The sequence below is a fragment of the Pygocentrus nattereri genome, chromosome 10, assembly GCF_015220715.1.
Source record: "Pygocentrus nattereri isolate fPygNat1 chromosome 10, fPygNat1.pri, whole genome shotgun sequence".
Taxonomy (NCBI): Eukaryota; Metazoa; Chordata; class Actinopteri; order Characiformes; family Serrasalmidae; genus Pygocentrus; species Pygocentrus nattereri.
In genome coordinates, this window is record NC_051220.1 from 22,705,143 (window position 1) to 22,724,185 (window position 19,043).

The 19,043-nt window shown below is 39.3% G+C and overlaps 1 protein-coding gene across 7 annotated transcripts in view; it reads right to left on the reverse strand.

The window, feature by feature from the left end:
- dtnbb (dystrobrevin, beta b) overlaps positions 1-19,043 on the reverse strand; it is a 47,797-nt gene that overhangs the window by 17,226 nt on the left and 11,528 nt on the right. For 5 of the 7 annotated variants that reach the window (XM_017694479.2, XM_017694477.2, XM_017694480.2 and 2 more), the window contains exon 11: positions 3,425-3,499. The exons of the other annotated variants lie outside the window; for them this stretch is intronic. In XM_017694479.2, the coding sequence (XP_017549968.1) occupies positions 3,425-3,499 (75 nt within the window). The remainder of the gene's footprint in view (positions 1-3,424; positions 3,500-19,043) is intronic. 7 annotated transcript variants of the gene reach the window in all.

Consider the following 19,043-nt stretch of genomic DNA (forward strand, 5'->3'; position numbering starts at 1 on the left):
TTTCAATAACACTTTCATGATATTAGTGCTGAAAATGCCATGTCATACTACATAACTAACCAATATTGTTTCCATGTGACACTTATGGGAAAAAACTGGGCTCCCTCTCCTCTGAAATCCCAATTTAAACCCTGCATGTTAGTAAGATTAGCCTTGTGGCCTTAGGGCAAAACTAAACATGCAAACAAGTCTTGGTTGAATAGCTACATTCAGGATAAGAGGAAAACATTTTCTCTTTTGCCAAACTATTGCTCTAAGGACTTTAGCACTTGCTGGTTTGTTTATTAGTTCATAGCGTTTGTTCCTTATCCATAAAATGCAAGGCAAAAATGTTATTATTTAAGGAATGCAAATTACATTCACAACACTGTCCTAATTACTGTAAGGGATTACAGTCTGCACAGTAACATTTCATTTGGCTCCAGCCTTACCATAATGCAGGCATAATCGATAAAAGCAGGTCTTTCTTACAAGTAATCAGATCAGGAGGGCAAGGAGATCTTCACATCCCTGCAACCTTCGGTTGGGCTGAAAGAGCAGGTTTTATTTTTTGTAGGCTCCAATAAAAACATTGTGAGCAGAATTTTGTGGAAAATAATAGCACGTTCCTCTGCCGTTAGCCCTGTGGCCAAAGCCATTTCCAGTGGCACCGGACACATAATCACCCAAACAGAATGTGACTCAGAGACTGTAGTGCTGGCTTTAAGGCTGTCAGAGTGCCACATTAGAGCTGTGAGAGGGCTGTGGCACATGTGCTTATAACCCCTCCTCATGCTAGCTCACTCATCTAAATGCACAGCATCTCTTGCTGCCTGAGGTTAACGAGTCAAGTCAGCTCTTTTTAGCCTGACTCTGATCTTTACAGTGAAGGATCTCATGTCGGATGAAGTGTTTACCCATGCGCGGTCCCCTCCCTCCCCAGCACTCTCTCGCCGCCTCAGGCAGACCGTGCCAAGGTATTTTTAGCGCCGCATGCATATGAACAGCCTGCTCCTCCTCCTGCAGACACTGAGCATCACATCTGGTCCATTCAAGTGATTTGCAGTCATGACACTTCACGTTCTAAAACGGTATGTGTGTTTCACTATTAATAATACTAGCGCTACTTTAACAGTGCTGTTAATGACTTAATGTCATGCTACGCAGTATGTGATCAAACGTAAGTGGTTCAAACTGGAAACAAAATTGGAAGAAGCTGTGCTGGGGAGAATCATAAAAAAGAAAGCAAAGGGATGTTCCATAAATTTAGTGAAGACTCGTCTGAATTTCCATCTGATAAGAAATTCCACCCTGGAGCACATCTGAGTGTGTAATGCAATAAGATATTCTAGGCCTTTTTTTTTCCTCCTAACCAAATCCGCTTAATATTATTTCATTTCATGCAATCACAGGGGTGATTGATATGTCTGTATAATATCAATATCATGAATTACGTGGCAGTAAGCTTTATATCTGACATCTATATAATATTGGTGTCATGTTTTAAGTGATGACAAGCTTTTCCGATAAGATGATGTACTGTTACAATAAATTACACAATGACAAGCTTCTCTGATAACAATATATGTATAACGAGTTATCGCACAATAAGCTGATATGACTATATAGTACTATCATGAATTATGTGACAAGTTTTTCTGGTATAAATATATAAGATCACTATTACAAATTACATAGCAATGTGCTTTCCAGATATGATGACATTATATTGCTATCATGAATTATATGACCATTAGCTTTTATGTTATGACTATGTAATACCATCATCATAAATTATGTAATGTTACGCTTTTCTAATATGACTAATATCATTATCATGAACTACATCATGATAAGCTTTTATGATGTGCCAATATAAAATCACCACAAATTACTTGACAATAAGCTTTTATATGTTAAAACTTTGCTATCATGAATTAGGTGGTGATTAGCTTTTCTGATAGGATTACATAAAATGACCATGAATTGCATGTCTAAGCTTTTCCAATATGACTATATAATATTATTTATTAGTTATTAGAATTTTTGAGAAGACAAGCCTTTCTGACAGTATTGTATATCCCTGTTATCATGAATTACACAATAACAAGCCTTTCTGATAAGATGAAATCTTCTCAAGAATTGTGTGAAGACAAGCTTTTCTGATATGGCGATATAGTATTGTCACAAATTACATGACAGTAAGATTTTCTGATATAATGATAAAATATTAGCAACAATAGTTTGATGACAGGCTTCACCGATGTGACTATATACTATTGTTATTATGTATAAATGACAATACGCTTTTCAGCTATAACAATACAGTACTGCAACATGACTACATAAAACTGCTCTCATGAATTGTGAGGATAAGTTTCCCAATATGATGCTATAATATCATTATTATGAATTATGTGATGATAAGCTTATCTAACATGATATAGTCATCATGAATGAGTGATAAACTTCCCTGATATGACTGTACAATAGTAACATAAATTACATGGCAATAATCTCTTCTTATATGATAGTATGATATCATTATCATTATGTATTATGTGACAACAAACCTCTCTAAAGCAACAGTATGCTTTTCTGAGCATAATGACAATATAATCAGTACGTCCACAACACTGACCAACTGCATGTTTCATTAAAAAGATGTTTTGAAGAGAGGTTTAGCCAACCAAAACTTTGCCCTGTTATCAGGACACTGTACATTACAGTCCTGAAGATGCAAGACTCAATGAGAGCCGTGCTTAACTGGCTATTAATAGTGCAGTACAGAATGTGGAACACTGAATAAAAAAATCATCAAATGATGTTTTTAAATAGCATTTTTTGAATGTGGAATGGTCTGGTGCATTTATCTGTTCCAACTGATCAAACCTCAACCACAATTACACAGAAACACAGAGCAGTGATATTGTGACATATATTGCATATTGTAAAAATGACACAGTATCACAATATTATAAACTGCCACATTGCCCACCTTCACTACCATTCATGCCAGCAACAATTAAAGCGTTTGCCACAGGAACAGGGACAAAAAAAGCAGTAAAGCAGCCAAACTTGCCTACTAACCCTATTTACAAGATAAGGTTCCAATCCTGAGTGCTTTTATCTCCCCTATCACCTTGAGCAAGCCCAGTCTGCAAAACACACCGAGACTTTCCACAGAAGAGGCAGGCCAATTTCTCTCGTCAGTGCTCCAGCTCATCTGCCTTTGAAAGGCAAACGTATAGCCTGACTCCTGCGGCGGTGCATTCACCACGAAGACGGGCTCAAAAAAATCCCCCACTCATCACTCACGCACAGCACAGAATTCAAAGCAAGCCTTTCTTTTTTTCTTTCTGTTTTTTTTTTTTTACATAACAGGCTTACATGGAGGGGCTTAAAAACAAGTGCATGCAAACAGAATCCTGCGTGGAGTGCTTACCTTTTGGTAGATGTGGGTGCCCCGGAGGACATGAGAATGGTATCGTTCATGTTGTTGGACACTGGCTTCAGCTGACTGCAAAATTACAAAGTTACGAGTCAGGCATGGCCACAGAGCTGTAGCTGCCAACTTGTCGCCTGCCTTTGTCTATGTGTGCAGGTATGTGTGGCGTATGAGGAGAAAACATCAACAACGAGCTTTCAACTTATGAGACATCAAACTGCTCTATGTAGTGATGAAAAAGAGCCACCATGTTTAAGTATACCTAAAATCTACTCGCTGTAAATTGGCTTCCAGACAGTGACATTTTAATTTAATGCTATTTGCCCAAAACTAATTAAGTTACCAAGAAGACAAAGGGGTTCGGAGGAATTCTAATTAAAGCTGGAAGTCTGGGAGGATAGTGAGAGAGGGAGAGAGAGAGAGAGAGAGAGGACTGAGGTGACATTGCAGAAGGTAATTTGTGTGGGTAAACAGTGCCACGGTCTCCATCTGGACCTGATGTCCGTCGGTCCTCACACGCTCCAGCAAGCACTTCGGCCCCTCTGACCAAGTCTCTTTCACTCATTCTCTCTCTCTCTTACTTGAATCGGATAAACATAGTATCTACACAACTACACAACAGACTACAGTGCAAAACACAACATCTTAAAAAGTGAGATCATCCCAAATCTACTTTTCTCACTATGAGATTTTATTGTATTATTGTATTATTATATGTATTATTGTATTATGATTGTATTATTAAGATTATTCAACCAATTTCTACACATTTTATTTGTTTTATGTAATTCTGTGAAATTACTCCGAAAGCCTAATTCCACTGGCAACAAAGAGTCGCCTTGACTAATTGTGTCCCAACTCTGCCACCTTCCCTGCAACGCTCTTGCTTCTGGCTTGCTCTTCCATCCAATTCCAATTTGTTTCTCTCTTGCTATTCCTCTAACTGAATATGCACAGCAGTACAAAGGGAGATCCGAAATCTCAAAACAATTCAATTTACCACACCCAAACTGTCATGTAATGTGTTGGCAATGCCCAGAATATGCTGCTGTTCTCAGAGCCAGCAGTCTGCGTATTTCTGTACAAAGACAATCAAAAACATCTGTTTATCATACTGGGCTGTATTTCCTTAAGAGAATGCCATTAGTTACTCGTCTCTGACATGTGCAGCTAGCAGTCACTCGGAGGGGTCAGTGCAATTTGCATTACTGAGACATGCCTACTTTAATTTCCCCAGCGGCTGCCAACAACGCGCAAAGAGGCTCATGGAACGCTGTCTTATTGCACTCCAAAACAGCTAAATGGAAGCATATTTCACAGACTAAGAGACAGACAGAAAAAGCCCTGTTTGTCACGCCTTGATTGAAGTGGTTGGCAACATCTTGGCCGCATGAGAACACAGCACAGCACAGCACACAACGCAGGTACCTCAAGCAGCAACCCTATGAATGCTTAAAACTGCTATGTCCATCTATCACTGGTCAACACTGCATCTCCTGAGGAGCTGGACTGGCAGGAGAATTTATAGCATTTGCATAGAATGACTCACTCACCTTGCGTAGTGTAAGGAGCACCTGTCTATTGAGCTCGCAGACACTCATCCAGAGGCCAGCTGCTGCCTGCTCCGTGCTGCCCTCCACTCAACTGAACTAGCATCTGAATGCACAACACTGCTGCTGTCTCCAAGGAAACCTGGCAGTCACATGACCCCGTGACGATCCAGATGCGCGCTTTCTCTCTCTCTCCTTCTTCCTCAGCCTCTCTTAGCCACTTCTCTCTCTCTCTGCCCATCTTGCTGCCTTAAATGTTTTCTCTGCTCCTATTTCTGTATAGTACATGCAGATACACATCCACAGAAACATGCACACAGCTGAAGAATGTATCGTTTGTTAATACTGTCTTTGCAATACTGTTCTCTCAGAAGGTTGCAATATGCAAATGAGGCCTCTAACCTATCAAAGCAAGTGTCTTGACCAATCACAGTTACAATGAGTGTGTCTTTTGGTGTTCTGATGAATTGATATAATCATGTAATTCAACCAATATCCATTATTTTGGTAAAAAATATATGCAATGTTTAACCATGTGCAGTAATGTGCACAAGTCAGAGACCACTCATCAATTATTTATTTTCCAGTCAAAACAGCCATTAAGCACAAGCTATTTGTTTTTCAGCATCAGCAGAAAACTTCGATTTAACAGAAAGTCACAAGGAAGATACAATAACTAAATGAATCAGCTTTTCAGTATTTAGTGTGTCATTTACATTTACAGCATTTAGCAGACACTCTTATCCAGAGCGACTTACAAGAAGTGCTTTGTCAATCTAGAGAAAGTATCTTTGCTAGTTACCAATAGCTTAGAGAAAAAGACAGTCCTGAGCTCAGATACTGCTAGAAACAAAATGTCACTGTGGACACCAAGAAAAAAAGAAACAGTTGAACGCAGAACTTTGTGCCATTCAATGCAATACAATAACAGTAAGATACAAGTGTCCACGCTTTGCCTATATCACAGCTTCCACTCTGTTTTAGGAGGCTTGCTTTTAGCTTTTCAAAGAAATCTGCAGGGACATTTTTCCTTAGTTCAGTCTCAGAAGTTGGGTGTTTTTTCTGCTTCTCTTGATTCAAGTAATCCCAAACACATTCAGTGATGTTGAGGTCTGGACTCTAGGGTGGTCAGCCCATCGCAGCTTTTTGACAGCTGAACATTCTTTCAGACTCATACTGTTGAGCTGTCTTCTCACAGTGGAAGGATGGACAGAAAAACCAGTGCTTTTTTCAGATCTGAAGAAAGTGCAGAGCCTGATTTTCTCCTCTCTCTCAGGGATCAAAGCCTGTTTATCTGATGGAGAACTGTTGGTGGTCTACTGGTCTTTTACTGCTATTAGAAGTGCCATTTTCTCTGTATCTTTAATAATTTTCTCAAATTAATTTTGGAAACTCCTGTTTTTTACACTAATTTTCCTATGACTTTCCACTTCCTTATGCCTTACATCTTGCATCCCCCCTAAAAGTATCTCCAGAAAAATTAATAACTTGCATTTGATGGCCATTCTGACAGAAAATTAAATAAATGAAAGCTGGTCTCTGGCTTTCTGTGCATTGTATACTGTACACTACTAACTCACTAATGTGTTTTAATATATTGCATACTGCAATATAATCAGCATACAACAACCGTAATATAATCACACTCATATTATGTCTATATCAAGCTGCCTACTTGAAGTTACAGAATCTGCATATATAAAAAAGCAGTCTACAAAAAGATGTAAAGTTGTCTATAGAAGCAGACACACAGTTACTGCAAGAAGTGAAGTACCATTAAAAAGCCTCTGCTTAGGTTTATGAGAGCAGCTTGGCTACATTTTAAGACTTTCCTTGCAAATTTAATTGCACCGCAACATGCTGTATGGACAGGTCTTCTAGAATGCCAGCCCTCATTATAGTCAGTGTTTACCACCAGCAGCCAGCAGGGCCATACACTGGACTGACGTGATCAATCCTGCTGCTTTACACAGACACAGCAAAAGTGCAAACTTCTGCCCACTGCATACAGATGTCATGCCATCGCTCTCCATCTCCATAGCTGAATGAATCAGTACGACGTGGAGGACCATCTCCAAACGTTATTTTAAACCGTTCAAATGTGTCAAGCGGGTCAAATTGGAATGAGTCCCTCATATATATTTTTTGATTGGTAAAATCTTCAAAAGATTCAAAGCCAAGAGCGGCGAGTTCTTACCGTGCTGGACATGCCGTGAATGTAAATTTGCTCATTCTAGAGATCTGCCCTTAGCAGAGGGCAAGACAAAATTATGCTCACATTTTTTTATGAGGTCACATCGACTATATCAAGCGCCGCTCCTATTCTTTCCCAGATAATTACAATGAAGTGAGTCCTGCCTGATAGAGCTGAGGAAATATGGAGTGGTAATGTCCTTGTGCAAATAAAAATGATCAACGGGCGACCCTGCTGCCAACCTGCTTATGCATCCGTCTCGGAGCGGTAATACATGACTGGCACATAACCTCAGGCCTTCATCACTGCTTCTGTCTGCTTTTCAGTTAAACTGGGTTCAGCTGTATTGAAGGAATCAAACAAAAAATATGACCGGGATACTGCTCACACTTTCTGGTGCACTACCTGTGTTTTTGGACCAATAAAAAGCACAATAAATTAGGGATGTGCAAAGTGCCGGTACTTAAATATTGAAATTACAAGTCGGACATACCTTATGTTTCATCACAAGAAGAGTGAGAAAACATACAGAACAAAAATTCTACGTAACTGGGATGTTTTAACAGAACCGTGAAAAGGTTTGGTTATGTAAGTGCAAACGTCTGAAGCCACAAATAAAAGTTCTTCTACTTTGCATTATTCTCCAATTTAATAAAGGTTTTTCATTATAAGTTTCATTATCAGCATAAAAATCTGAGTGAAAAGCAGAATCTTTCAAACGTTTACATGAATTTCAGAATTTCTCAGTATATGGTACTTTTGCTTTAATGACAAGTACGCACTCAAGTTGGCATGGACTATGATGATCGATAGCAAAAAAAACAAAAAAACAAAAAAAAAAAAGCAGATTTGATCCACCCGAGACTGGGTGAACATGAGCGTCAAAGGAAGCTAAAAAAATTTTCTAAATCTGATCTTTTGTATGAAGGCCTCATTAACTTTTCTCCATTTGAAAATTTTCAAAATTATAGAACTTTCTTAGTTCTTACAGAACTGCTTAGGCTGCTGCCCCCGCGACCCAGACAAGCTGTTGAGGATGGATGGATGGATGGATGGATGGATGGATAGAACTTTCTGTTGCTTATTTGTAGGATTAAATGAAACCGATCCTAGCTTTCAAAGACTTCTGGAACCCACTATATGTTACATCGTACTTTGCTACTCTGAGACACAAGTACCTTGATGTAATTGCATTGGCAATAAAGTGACTACAAAGGCAGGGATATAGCACCCCTTATATTTCTACATATTTCTCTGAAAAAACAACATCCACACATGTAGAAGACGATGAGTCTCCATTAGCATCCAATGTTGTACCAGTTAGCTACTGTTTTAGCTTGTTAGCTCATATGAGGCAGCCTCCGTTACTAACTCCTCAAATAACTATGCCTCTTTCCTTCTGACAATTTTGAAAAAAAAGAAAAAAGAAAAAAAGAAATGCTGTTTTTGAAAGAGGCGTTTTGAAATGTATTTACATACATTTATTTTTAATGTATCTAAATTTTTAAACACCAGCACTGTCACTTAAAAAGCCAAAGTTCATTGTTCTTTTCCATCTCTGCAGGTAATAAGCATTCATGAGCTCTTATGGATACTAGAATATGAAAATTAGTCAGAATGTACATGCCTAGCCCATACAGTGCACATGTAGAAATGAAGTGTTGTTCGAAAATCACAATTTTACATACATCCAAATTCAGCCTGTAGCAGAGTTTAGCTCCTCTAATTCAAGGCACAGTAGGAAAAACCTCCTATTTAATTCTAAGAGAGAACAAGCTGATAAATAGCCATGTGCAAAATGGATTTTTTGCTACATAAACCCATGAAAACATCATAAGCATCTGAGCACCAACCAAATCTCTTGCCTACGTTGTAAGAAAAAGAAATGTTTAATGCTTTCAACATGTTCAGCCATAATATTAGCACATAAAGCAAGCTGTGCACGTCCTGTATCTTTCCATCATGAGCTGTAAATAGAGACAGACAGTGTGTCCTTAACTATGGTTCAGTAAGTCCCAAACAAGATCCATCTGTCAAACTTGAGGGAATCTGAAAGACAAATCGTTGCCTCCACACGCAATCAGCTGTCAAACTGCAGCTAAACAAACCTGAAGTCCTTCAGGGACACTTGTGCCACTCCAAACAAGCAGCACCAATGTTGGGCTGTTGGGAGAGGCTCCCCCTTGTCTGTTTGATTCATGAGTTTGATCGGACTTGATTTGCTACCCTGATTCTGCCTTCATGGCTCAGCCAGGAGGCGCCTGTGGCACGTGACAGTGCAATTGGGCGGATCATGCTGACGGTTGCTGTCCTGAGGTCAGTAGCAACAGGAACACTATGTGAAGCAGCAATAGGAAGTCCGACATGTTTACACTGACGCATCAGCTCCCCGAGGAGCTACAGATGGTCATTATGGAGCGAGCAAGAGGCTGGATCATCTGAGTCTGACCGTCTATACTGCCTTAGGTGCATGACCACAAATACAGTGGAGATGTGAGTTACAGCACAGATTAAGAGGAAAAGACTAAACAAAGATGTTTGACTGAACAAATCAAACAACGTGATACTAAGAACCATAAAAAACTAAGTGCAACAACTGACAGTAATACATCAATAACATCATAAGGAATAAGATACTATTTATAAGCATTTATGAAGTAGATCAATATATATAAGAAGAAGTGAAGTATAGTTCTATTTATGTGTTTAACACAGTATTGCTACACTGTACCAATAAGAGTCCTCGGGCAAGACTCCTAACACTACCTTTGCCTACCTGTGTAAATTGGGCAAATTGTCGCTCTGGATAGGAGTGTCAGCCAAATGGCATAAATGCAATGTAAATTAAAAAATGAAACAAATACATGAAATGTACCATATCATTTGCTTAGGCCACATTTTATATAAAGTCCCCTATTATGTTCCACCCACCAATATGTTACAAATTCAGCAAATGCAGCAAATAAACAGTAATCATTAAACATCTGTAATACAGCATGTACGCAAATTGTCACGCTACTATTCTGATGAATATCCAGCACACAGACATGTCAACACTTGCTGGTGGCAACAGAAAACAGGCCCTTTGGCAAGCCGCAATGTTTTTCAGAATCTATAAAAGCATGTCTACAATGACCCAGTGTTACAGCAAATGGCAAACATTGGAGGATTGAGATTTGGTTAGTAAAGGGCAGACACTGGGTGCTCTGTGGGTGGTTCAAACCGTGATTCAATACAGTATTTGAATGCAGGTGAATGTGATGATCTCATGAGTGCGACAGAATCTATAGTAATCTCACTCTCCCTATACTGCAAAAGCAAAAAGCTATATTTTGTTCCACTTATAGAACCAAAGTAACAGCAGAGCATGCAAATGTGCCCTTTGGTCAGAATGGATGTCAAGTCGATATTATCATTAGACCAGAAACTACTCTAGGGCTTCAAAAGGATTGTGAAGTTTACTGATTCTCTGATGAGATTGAGCAAATTATCATTGATTTCCACGCATGTGCTGTATTTAGAAGAGAAGCAGGCCAGAGTGATTCTTTACAACAGCAAAGTTCAGCAGATTCAACAGTTCAAACACTGTTTAGGAAGGTCCCCCCATCGTAGCAGAGTGAGGGTCGCAGGATCAGAATCACCCAGGATCAGCATCAGCAGACTTTCACTCCAAATGTGATCTGCAGTCAGTTGATTTATTTTAATATTTGACCATGTGTGATGTGATTTTATGATGTAAATAATGTGAGACACCCAACATGCTTGCATTTGCACGCTATTGCTATACATATTGCTACCAAAAATGTCAGCCCGTTGCTACTTAAAAAGTGCTAGTAATGCGCTTGAATCTGTCGGATGTCTTAATAGGTTGGTAACTAGCAGGATAACAGGCTACTAATTTTCAGAGTTAAGGACATTACACAATGAATACTATTGATAAGCATATATAAGGTAGGTCAACATATATCTCAGGATTACAAGAAGAGAAAGTAAAAGAATAACTGACATGGAAACATTATGCAATGCAAGTTGGAGTTCTTTTTTTTCTTTGCTGTGCAAAAACAACACAAACAAAAAAGTACATACAGCTAAATCTTCAAATGTAAAAAGATATCATTTGCTTCTAACAAAATGGACAGGCCATGAAAGAGCATGGCCACTTTCAACCGACCACCCCCAACCCCACAAACACAGACATTTCACCATCTTGGTTGTTGCCATGCCAATTCCAGAGACAACAGTGACTGGACATGTGAGTTCACATCCTAGAAAATAAAATAAGGTCCCATTTTCACTGTCTGAAACATCATGTTTGGTGTAAACGTCATCAGTTACTTCCTTGTTTAAATTAATTTAGGTCAGAATAAATTGCACAAATAAAATGCGCTCAGCGCCTAAGGCCTTTAAGTAAATGGTGTCTTATGTGTAAAGGGCTGTCACAATTGGCCCCTCTTGGTCCAGTCCATGTGTTTGTGTTTTGTTTTGGTCTAGTCCACGTGTTTTCTTTGTTTTGGTTTCCTAGTCCGGCCCATTGTTTTCTGACTCCGCCCCTGATTGTCACCACCTGTTTTCCGCCTGTCCCTCGTTATCCCTGTGTTTTATTATAAGCCCCGTGTTTGCCCTTTGTATTCTCTGGTCTTTGTACCGTTTGATCGTGTTCGTATGTTTGTTCGGTATTTCTGTGTTTATCATGTCTGCACCCCGATCTGTTCGCATTGGCTCTATGACCCTGGACTGTATCGACCACAACCCTGGATTTGCCCCTAATAAAAGTCGCTTATCTCCGCATATGCGTCCACCTCCTCGCTCCCCGGCGTTACAAGGGCAGGTGTGGCTGCAACTTTTTATTCTAACAAAGTGGGAATAAGAACAACTGAGTTAACGAGTAGAGTGACATGAGCTCCAGCTTCAGCCTTTCTTTGATAAGGTTGGACACCCTGTATCACTGATATGTCGCTCTGTTTCTTCCAAGGGTCTCTCACTTATTTGGAAATGATTGTCAACAATTAAATGTCAGGGTGTCTGTCCTGAAGACCTCAAAGATTCTAGAGGTTATGACTTTTCATGGGCCAATTTTGTTAGAAAGCAGTGTGGCATGTGTTGAAAAAGTTCTACTGGATAACTTGTACTTGTCTGGACCAAATCAAATCTGTGTAGGACAGAATTAGAGATAATGTGTCAAAAATCGAACCGAATCTTGACCTCAGAATTTACATTGTGCATTGTTCCACCCCTACAGCACATGCATGATAGCTATGCACATGGTGCAAACATTAACACATGAAGACACAGCACATATTCTAGCACTCCTTGTTTCCGCTGTATTGAAAAATGCATCGAATCAAGACACCACTGTATCGTAATGAATCAAGTTTCAGAAAAGAAATCACCCAACACAGTCATAAAGAACCAGCCATAAAATTTACAATCGGTGTATCCCTTTGATTTTGAAACAGTAAAAGGAATAGTTGCAGTGAACCAAATATCTTTCCACAGTTGTCTACTGTGTCAGAGTAGAGTTAGAAAGAACAGAAAACAGAGAACCATCCAGGTTTAAGTGCCCGTGTCGCTCTGTGGGGACACAGAACAGCACCCTGGTGAGGATGTGCCACCATGAGTAGTGTCCATTAACTTTAGAGCTCCCCAGCTTTTGTGTGCCTCACCACTGCCAGCCCTGAAATGCCATCTGAGCATGAGAATGCACTCTAGCCATTACGCTCTCCCCATAGGAGGCTTCCAACCCGTGTATAGTCTCACTGTGCTGGTGGATGCTTTTTTCTGCTGTGTTTTAAAGCATCAAACAATGCAGCACACTGCTTTGACCCGCATGATCAGTGGTGACAGGTTTCAGTTGGCTTGAGGTCATATTTCAACACTGCTTTCAAGGGATAATCCTGAAAGGAATAAAGCTGCTTCTTTCCCTCCAATGTGTGCTCGATGTTCACTTACTGACAAGATGAGTTGAGAGAAAAGATAAAAGTTTCAGTATTCTGAAGTTGAACATCTTGGCAGGCAGCCAATGAAAATACCAATACGCTTCTGTTTCATCAGAATTCACACAAAAGAACCACATGTGCATAATAATTCATTGCAATTCAATCCACTTCAGTGCAGACTTCACATTTTTGCACTCAGCAGGATGTGCCCTATTCACCTGGTGCAATATAAAACGCCATCATTTGAATATAAATCCATGCATTCATATCACACTAATGCAGTAGTGCCCTTTATACACTACATAATAAAACAATGCACTGCACTCAATTTGAAAAATGAATTCAAACTTCAAAGCTCTTTTCTGCAGCAGCGCAATGCATGTAATATGTTGTGCTGTTTTATGGTCTTCATAAATTCCTGCATTCGTGTGCCCGCCACTAAATAAAACTAGGGTCGGTTCCAAGCAGCAGCCCCCATAACAGCTCAAGATTGATTCAACTCCTCATATTTACAATGCAGTAAAACAGAAAAACACAGTCGTATATATATTTTACACACAAATATCTTTCTTCTAGGCATATCCTAATTACATTTTTCTCCCATGATGGATTTGCAGATCAAATGTTCGCTGTCTTGGAAATGAGAAAAATAGAGAAATAAGGTGGAATGGTATTGACGAAAAGATGAATGACTATTTGATTTAACGGTGCATTCCTCAACACTAAAACTCTTCAATCTAATAAAAATCCACACTGCACTCTCAGAGGCAGAGCTTTCAGTTTGGAGGCGCCTAAAATGTCTATAGTTACATCACTACCAGTCAAAAGACTGAACACACTGAACATGCATTCTTTATAATCTTAAAAGATTTGTAATATAAAGACTTAAACAAAAGATTTAAATGTAATGATGTGTGTTTCTAAGGCAAACACAAATTTTGACAGTGATGCCTATGTACAAAAGTATTTTAAGTAAATAATGTATGTTTACATTACTGTGCAAGTCAGAAACCACACTTTGTTTATTTCATTTCAAGTAAAAATGGCCATTAAGCATTTTTGTGTCAACCCTTTGCCTTTATTATGGCTTCCATTCTTTTTGTTACACTTGTTTTGAGTTTTTCAAAGAAACCTGCAGAGATATTTTTCTGTAGTTCCAAAGTTCAGTCTCCAGTTGGAAGTTATCTGCATTATCTGTGTCTTATGATCCAAGTAGTACAAAATACATTCAGTGATTCTGAGGTCTGGTCTCTGGAGTTGTCAGTCCACTGTTCTGAGAACACCAGCAGCTGCACATTTTATCTTTTGGTCTATTTCCTTTCATCAGTAATGGCTTTTACACAGCTACACATCCGTTCAGACTCATAGTGTTGAGTTGTTTTCTGCAGTGGAAAAATGGACAGAAACACCTGTGGATTTTTGTCAGATCTGAAGAGTTTGATTTTCTCTTCTCTCTCAAGATGAAAGCTTTAAGTACTGTTTATCTGGTGGTTACAGTTTTGGTGATCTAACAGGTCTTGGACAGCTGTTAGGAGTCACATTTTCTCTGTATCTTTTAATTTTGAATTACAGTTCTGGAATCTATCTGTCTATCTAGCCATCCATCCATCCATCCATCCATCCATCCATCCATCTAACTCCTCAGAAATATCTGCTGATCTGCTGAAAACTAAATAACCTGCAATAACAGCCTTTTTCACTGGAAATGAAATAAATTAGGGGTGCTCTCTGACTTTTGCTTGTAAATACATATGCATATGTATGTGTGTGTGAATATATCTGTCTAGATGAAAAATCACGAAAAAAAAATGAATGGAAGTGGTTGATAATGCATTTTTCAACATAATCCTTCATATGCATTATATTTCCAAAAGTATTTGGTCATCTGTCTTCACACGCATATGAACTTGAGTAACATCCTATTCTTAATCCATAGGGTTTAATATCATGTCAGCCCACCCTTTGCAGCTATAACAACTCATCTGGGAAGGCTTTCCACAAGGGTTCGTAGTGTGTCTATGGGAACTTTTGACCATTCTTCCAGAAAAGCATTTGTGAGGTCAGACACTAATGTTGGACAAGAAGGCCTGGCTCACAGTCTCTGCTCTAATTCATCCCAAAGGTGTTCTATTGGGTTGAGGTCAAGACTCTGTAAAGGCCAGTGAAGTTCTTCTACACCAAACTGACTCATCCATGTCTTTATGGACCTTGCTTTGTGCACTGGTGCGCAGTCATGTTGGAACAGGAAGGTGCCGTCACCAAACTGTTGCCACAAAGTTGGGAGCATGAAATTGTCCAAAATCTCTTGGTCTGCTGAAGCATTAAGATTTCCTGTCACTGGAACTAAGGGGCCAAGTCCAACTTCTGAAAAACAACCTCACACCATAATCCCCCCGCCACCAAACTTTATACTTGGCACAGTGCATTCAAACAAGTCCCATTCTCCTGGCAACTGCCAAACCCAAACTTGTCCATTGGATTACCAGACGGAGACTCCAGAGAACACGTCTCCACTGCTCTAGAGTCCAGTGGCGGTGCTTTACACCACTTCATTCAACGCTTTGCATTGCGTTTGTTGATGCAAGGCTTGTATGCAGCTGCTCAGCCATGGAAACCCATTTCATGACGCTCTATACGCTGTTCTTGAGCTAATCTGAAGGCCACATGAAGTTTGGAGGTCTGTAGTGATTGACTCTGTAGAAAGTTGGTGATCTTTCAGCATCCGCTGACCCCACTCTGTCATATTATGTGGCCTACCACTTGGTGGCTGGGTTGCTGTCATTCCCAATTGCTTCTACTTCGTTATAATACCACTGACAGTTGACTGTGGAATATTTATTAGCAAGGAAATTTCATGACTGGACTTGTTGCACAGGTGGCATCCTATCACGGTACCATGCTGGAATTCACTGAACTCCTGAGAGTGACCTATTCTTTCACAAATGTTTGTAGAAGCAGTCTGCAGGCCTAGGTGCTTGGTTTTATACACCTGTGGCCATGGAAGTGATTGGACACCTGAATTCAATGATTTGGATGGGTGACTGAATACTTTTGGCAATATAGTATATATTTAAAATGCTCCCCAAGGAGTGGTTTTCAACAATAAAAAGTTTCAGTTTATTGTTGCTGTCCAAGGAAAATCATGCATCTTCAAAAGATTAGCTTTACAGGAGAATACAAAAACATTCCTTTTCATTTTAATTTACTTTACTGTAAGGAGGTTTTATTCCAAGTGATTTTGAAGCACTTATAATGGTTCATTCACCATTTTTTGTCAGTGTTCATTCATAAACACTGACAAAAATGGAGGTATTTGTGTTTTTTGGACAGCGATGATATATGTATCTTCTTCCATTCTGTTGAGAAAGCATCTCAGGTGGCTCCTTATGAAGATCAAGAGTGGGTGAAGCTACATCAATGCAAAAGTGTTTTAGAGAGTGTTTAACAGTTTCATTGGCCCCTACATAATTTTCCTGTGTTCACTGAAACTACTTTGAGGAAAACCGTAAACATAAGTTACTAAACATAATCCCTCTGAGCAGATGTGTCCAAACATTTGACTGGTACAGTAGGTTCCAAACTAATACCGGATGTAGCATAACCAGTGGTAGATCTGCATACAATACTCTTACAACATTCTTACAGTACAAATGCTATAAAGAGTTACAGTATATGTATAGGAAATGCTGTCATTACAGTTTATTCATGAGTAAATGTTCATTTATATTTATGGCCTGTTAAAATGCGTTGTTGTTGTTGTGCAGTTTCTTCACTACTATACCAGCCACTGTCATGCTTGTTTTAATTACGACCAATATATTTGTCTGCGTTTTCCTGAATAGCAAATCAGAAAAACAGAGAGCGATACTGCAGAGAAATGTTGTTTACACATTAAACTATGAAAAACACAGCTTTAGTTATTGAGCTCATCAGTGACATTTCACAAATGACTAATGTTGACACATTTCTGTTCTGTTCATGCAATCACACTGGTTACCATCATAACATGGAAATCATGAACTGCGATCTTGCAATGGAAATGTGTCCCTTTCCAATAAAACTCCTTTTTGGTAGAAAACCTTTCTAAAATAGCCAACCGTAGACGGATCTATGCATCAAAATTAGTTAAGCAGCAACCCAACCTTAATGTTTGCATTCCTAAAAGATGCTTTGATACAGACACAGTAAAAAAACATATTTTTGTTGCCAGTTTACATGTAAGTTACTTGTTATTGCTACTGCCATCCTACAAACTGAAATGTGAAGTCTCTGTTGTTTTGGCATATTTGTGTTCTACAAAAACATGATCCTACACGACGTCAGAATAGTCACATTAGGCAAGTGTCACATCCCACTCAAATACCTCACTTACCCTGCCTTCATACTTCAACTGACAAAGCGGTCATTTCACCTATGGATGTCTTTGATGAACAATCTGATGTGAAACAGGCATGTAATATCACATACTGCAAATGTTACATTTGACAGTAACAGATTTTATAACAGTTTTTTTGCAATGTTTATGTTCTCTGGGATAATTAGACTGTCCTCACTAAACGTATGTTGGGCATATAGCTAACAGGCTCCAACAATATTGAGAGACAGGCTTGGAGTTTAAGTCTTTAGTTAAACACTCCAGGGGCGAAGCCACACCTCAAAAACAAACTAAAACTACATATACCACATGTCATGGCTGAAATGTAATAGCATGTCTGAATAAATCTACTCCTAAACAGTGTTAATGTTTATTTTGACCCAATACACACTTTCTTCAAAGGTTCTTTAGTAAAGGAAATGGTTCTATCTATAGGACCATATCCATGTTTAACGGTTCTTTGCTTGGTGAATGGCTCTTCAGAGTGGTGGAGGATGTGTTGCATATGGTTCTATACAGAACAATTTTGAAAATGTTTCTTTGCTTCTAACATCTCTGAAAACCATCACATTTTTGGTAATCTACTCAGCGGGAAGAAATACTGAAACTGACATTGTACGGTAACTCAAAATACGACCAGCTGCATTATTCCATGAATCGCAGTTAAACCGTTTTCTCAGGCATTACTGAGCTGCAGCACAATAGGTTTAGGTGATTGGGAAATGTCTCGCCCCCCAGTTGAAATGGGGATTTTGATTGGTTTTGCTGCTGAGTGTGACTACCTGTCTGTTCATGCCTATCCACCTTAATTTAATTACAGGACCACTTTGTTTCAAGATTATAAACTTGTTCAACTCAACATGGAGATGCACGACCAATCACCACCCGAGTCGCTACAGTGCATGCTGGTTACGATTTTGTCTGATTTGTGTCAGCACCACCAGACATGCATTCTCATGATCTCACAGGAACCAGGCAGTTACAGTTTGCAAAACCAGGCGCCATAGCTGCTCACCACCTTACTGAGTGAGCTGAGAGACAGCTCGATGACGATGGAGCTTAATCCTCATTGACTAATTGATGTGGGCATGTGGACATGAACTGTACTGAATACAGTACGTAGCCTATTAAAACATATAGTGTTTGTGTCATTATTTTCACAAGATATTCAAATTCATATTTTTCAAAGAAATGTTACATCTGATATATAAATGTGCTGCTGGCTCATGTGGGGTGCTGTCAGTAAAACCATCAAGCGTGACAGCTCTTTCCTTAACTTCTCACCCAACTACAGTTGGCCACTCTTGCTGACCACCAAGGCGAGGAACAGTTCATCTCAAACAAGCCCAAAGGCTGAAATATCCGGCTAGGGAACAGATTTGTCATTCATTACCATTTTTAGTGAAGTCAAAGAGGGTGCACTTGCTTTTTAAGTTAGCATTTTGTCCCATCTTTGAAGCATTTCTGGGACAATGTACACAGTTGTTACTATAGTCAAACAGTGATGAAATTATGCCAGGAACAGCAATGCTACATAAAAAGCATAGATCTTTGGCATACA